This window comes from Euphorbia lathyris, chromosome 4 (assembly GCF_963576675.1).
Source record: "Euphorbia lathyris chromosome 4, ddEupLath1.1, whole genome shotgun sequence".
NCBI classification, from domain to species: domain Eukaryota; kingdom Viridiplantae; phylum Streptophyta; class Magnoliopsida; order Malpighiales; family Euphorbiaceae; genus Euphorbia; species Euphorbia lathyris.
Window position 1 is genome coordinate 8,970,191 of NC_088913.1, and position 3,401 is coordinate 8,973,591.

General features: G+C 34.0%; 1 protein-coding gene across 1 annotated transcript; it reads left to right on the forward strand.

Annotated features, from left to right (window-relative positions):
* Nucleotides 1-390: 390 nt before the first annotated feature.
* On the forward strand, nt 391-2,103 carry LOC136227047 (uncharacterized). Its single transcript, XM_066015776.1, has 3 exons — nt 391-492; nt 1,359-1,466; nt 1,570-2,103. Exons 1-3 carry the CDS (start codon nt 391-393, stop codon nt 2,101-2,103), a joined length of 744 nt encoding a protein of 247 aa, XP_065871848.1.
* The last annotated feature ends 1,298 nt before the right edge of the window (nt 2,104-3,401 follow it).

The following is a 3,401-nucleotide window of genomic DNA, read 5'->3' on the forward strand; positions in this document are numbered from 1 at the left end:
CGTGCCCATCCATCGGGATATCGTTGGAAGACCCTTCATCTAGATATGCTGCAAATGTATTGGGAAGAGTTTCAGGTATATACTTTATTTCGTTTGGAAATTCCTTATATTATTTTACTTGTGTTATATATATATATATATATATATATATATATATGGAATTTAGTTCAAATGATTTAAATATCGTTTATGCAGAAAAAAGTAATTTGGGACAACAACAAATACAACAACAATCAAATGTATATCGCTTTTAAAAAGAGACTTCAAAATAGGTATAGTGACTATCTTTCTGACATCCGAAAGAAGAGAATAAGGCCTCCTTTCGTGAGCGAGCAAACGTGGAGAGCATGGCTTGTTGAATGGGATTCTGCTGCCTTTAAAAAACTCTGTATGCAAAACCAATTAAATAGATACGGGGGAGATAATACACAGCCTGCTGCAGCTACACATACGAGAGGATCAATCTCACATTCTGAAATATTGGAGCGTTTGGTAAGTGGCTGATTTGTTGGTCATTTTGCATGACTGTTATGTTGGAACTTCCATGGATATTTTGCTGCTCATTAGTGCTTTCTTTTGCTGCTCATATTTTGTATTTAAGCTGGAACTTCCATGGATATTTTGCTGCTCATATTTTTGGCATTTAAGGTGGAATTTCCATGGATATTTGCTGCTCACTAGTGCTTTTTTTTGCTGCTCATATTTTGCATTTAAGGTGGAACTTCTATGGATATTTTGCTACTCACTAGTGCTTTAAATTTGGTGATACTTTGAGGATTTTTACAAGGTTTTTTTTTCTATATAAATTTTGGTGTTCTTAAATAAGAGATTATATATATATATATATATATATATATATATATAGGGAATAGGCTACGGATCAGCCTCTAACGTATAAAATAATGCAATTTGACCCGTAACATTATAAAAAAAGATCAATTTTACCAATTGAACTTGCTTAGCGTTTTAGGGGTAAAATTAGACCATTTTGGTGTTGGTTTTTGGTAATTGTATTGCTGTTATGCTGGAACTTCCATGGCTCACTATTTTGCTGCTCATAAGTGCTTTCCATGGATATTTTGCTGCTTATTATTTTGCTGCTCATTAGTGCTTTCCATGGATATTTATTGGTGCTGGTATGTTGAACATGAAAAGAAGACTTACGGTTTGCAAATAAGAGTGTAGTTTATCAATTTTAGTTTTCTACGAGGTTTTGTTTAATTAGTTGTTATTTTGTATTGTCTCAACTTGTGTTATTTAAAAGTTGTTTTTGTGATTCTGTTGCATCTTTTTGCTAATCAATGTTGCTGATCCGATGATGTTTTATAGGTTTTTGACTTTAAAAGTTTTTTTTACAGACAACACTTCTTGGACGTGTACCAACTTCGCATGAGTTATTTGCATACACTCATACAAAGCGCCATGATGGTTCTTCTTGGTCTGATCCTCGTGCACAAGCTGTTGAGGTAATTAAGAAAGTTACATTTTCTAATTATTGAACTATTCTTTTAAATTAATTATTTCATTAATACAACACTGATTAACAAAAGAACATTCATTAATGTTTAGGAAGAGTATGTTCGTGCAGTGGCTGCAAGTCTTCAAAGCGAAGAAAATAGGGCAGAAGATGTGTTGGAGATGTATTACCAAGTTGTTGGAGGACGTAACAAAAAACACAGATTGTATGGATTGGGTGATGCTGCTTGTAGATACTACGGATCAGCCTCATCACAATGCCCACCAAACACATCAGGCGCATCCACTTCAGCATCTCCTGACCCATATTCTCATATGCAGTCACAGTTTGATAGATCGAACCAGATAGTGCAAACTCTTGTAGATAGCCAAGAGCGACATGATGAGGGGATGCAACGAGGGCATGAATCACGTCAAATTCATCTTGGTGTAACTTGTGAAGATATTGAGGAGATTAAAAAGAACCAACATGATTTAGAGGTACAAATGAGAGATCAAATTGGCTCTTTGCAGGATGTTATAGCGCGGTTTCGGTTAGAGCTTACTGAGTTGCGTCAAAACCGAGAACAACATTCATCTAGTCAGGTTGACTCTATAAATGATGATGATCTAGATGACTTAACTTAGGATATATAGTTTTAGATGTTCTAGATTATCTAGATGACTTAACTTAGGCTATATGGTTTTGTTAACATTTTATCCTAATTAGATCCGATAGGATACTATATAGTTTTATCTAGATTTTATCTAGATCGGGTAGGATATATATTAGACAATCTATATGATGTTATTCAAAATACTCAGTATTATTTAGTAATATATGCATTATGGTTTAATTAATGTGTTATGTTATATATATGGTGAATTTTATAATAATAATATTAATAATATTAACAATAATAGTATTAATATTAATAATAATATTATTAATATTATTAGAATTCCTGTTTATAGAATATATATAATTTCCGACGGAAATCCGTTGGAGAATGGCTACAGGTAATAAAAGCATTAATTAAATGTAAAATTGGAAATAAAGAATTTCCGACGGAATGCGTCGGTGATCATTCGTCGGAAATTACTTTACCAACCACGCTTGCATCGGAAATAATCGGTCGGTGTCTAGAGTTTCCGACGGAATTGTTCCTACCAAAATGGGTCGGAATGAATTACCGACGGAAAGAAAAAAGCTCGGTATGAAGTTCCTACGAGCCTTATACCGACGGGTATGTATACGTTGTTGATCCGTAGGTAACAACGATTACCGACGGATTTCTGTTGATTACCGACGAAAATATCCGTCGGTAATCCGCGTTTTTCTTGTAGTGTTTTGTGTACAAATTTTAATCCTAGTCAATTTATACACAAAAGAGGAGGGCAATTGTTAGTCCAAAATAAATAAATTTTATTTATTTATGTAAATAAAGTATATAGTTAATTTTAGACTAAGTTTTAAAGATAATATTCATAAAAATAAAATTTGAAAATATCCTTTTTTCTCTTCCAAAATCGTCCAGCCACGTGCCCACGCCTTAACTGAAGTTGGCTACTACTTTCCAATTACAACTTTCCCGCTATGTCTTAATTTGAGACAAGATGTGCCCACGCCTTAACTGGTCTCTGATCTTCAATTACAGCTTCCCATTATAGCTCGATTTGAGACAGGACGTGCCCACACCTTAACTGAAGTCGGTCTCTGATTTACAAATGCTTTTAATGGAAAAATTATATGAAAGAAAATCAAATATATATATATATATATATATATATATATATATATATTTGATAGGCCTCGGTGAGACCTACTCTTGGAACTTTTTCCAGGAATCTCGTTTCGGTCCACCCTACTTCTCTGAACGCACACCGAACGGAACCACGAGCTAATCCACAAAGCCTTACCTACACCTATGACTAGCCTTAAGACT

What these genes read in the sequence shown, in the direction of transcription:
- LOC136227047 (XM_066015776.1), top strand. Translation starts at nt 391, where the DNA reads ATGCAAAACCAATTAAATAGATACGGGGGAGATAATACACAGCCTGCT. An exon ending in CTGAAATATTGGAGCGTTTG is followed by an intron (nt 493 to 1,358) that starts GTAAGTGGCTGA and finishes TTTTTTTTACAG; the next exon opens with ACAACACTTCTTGGACGTGT. An exon ending in CTCGTGCACAAGCTGTTGAG is followed by an intron (nt 1,467 to 1,569) that starts GTAATTAAGAAA and finishes ATTAATGTTTAG; the next exon opens with GAAGAGTATGTTCGTGCAGT.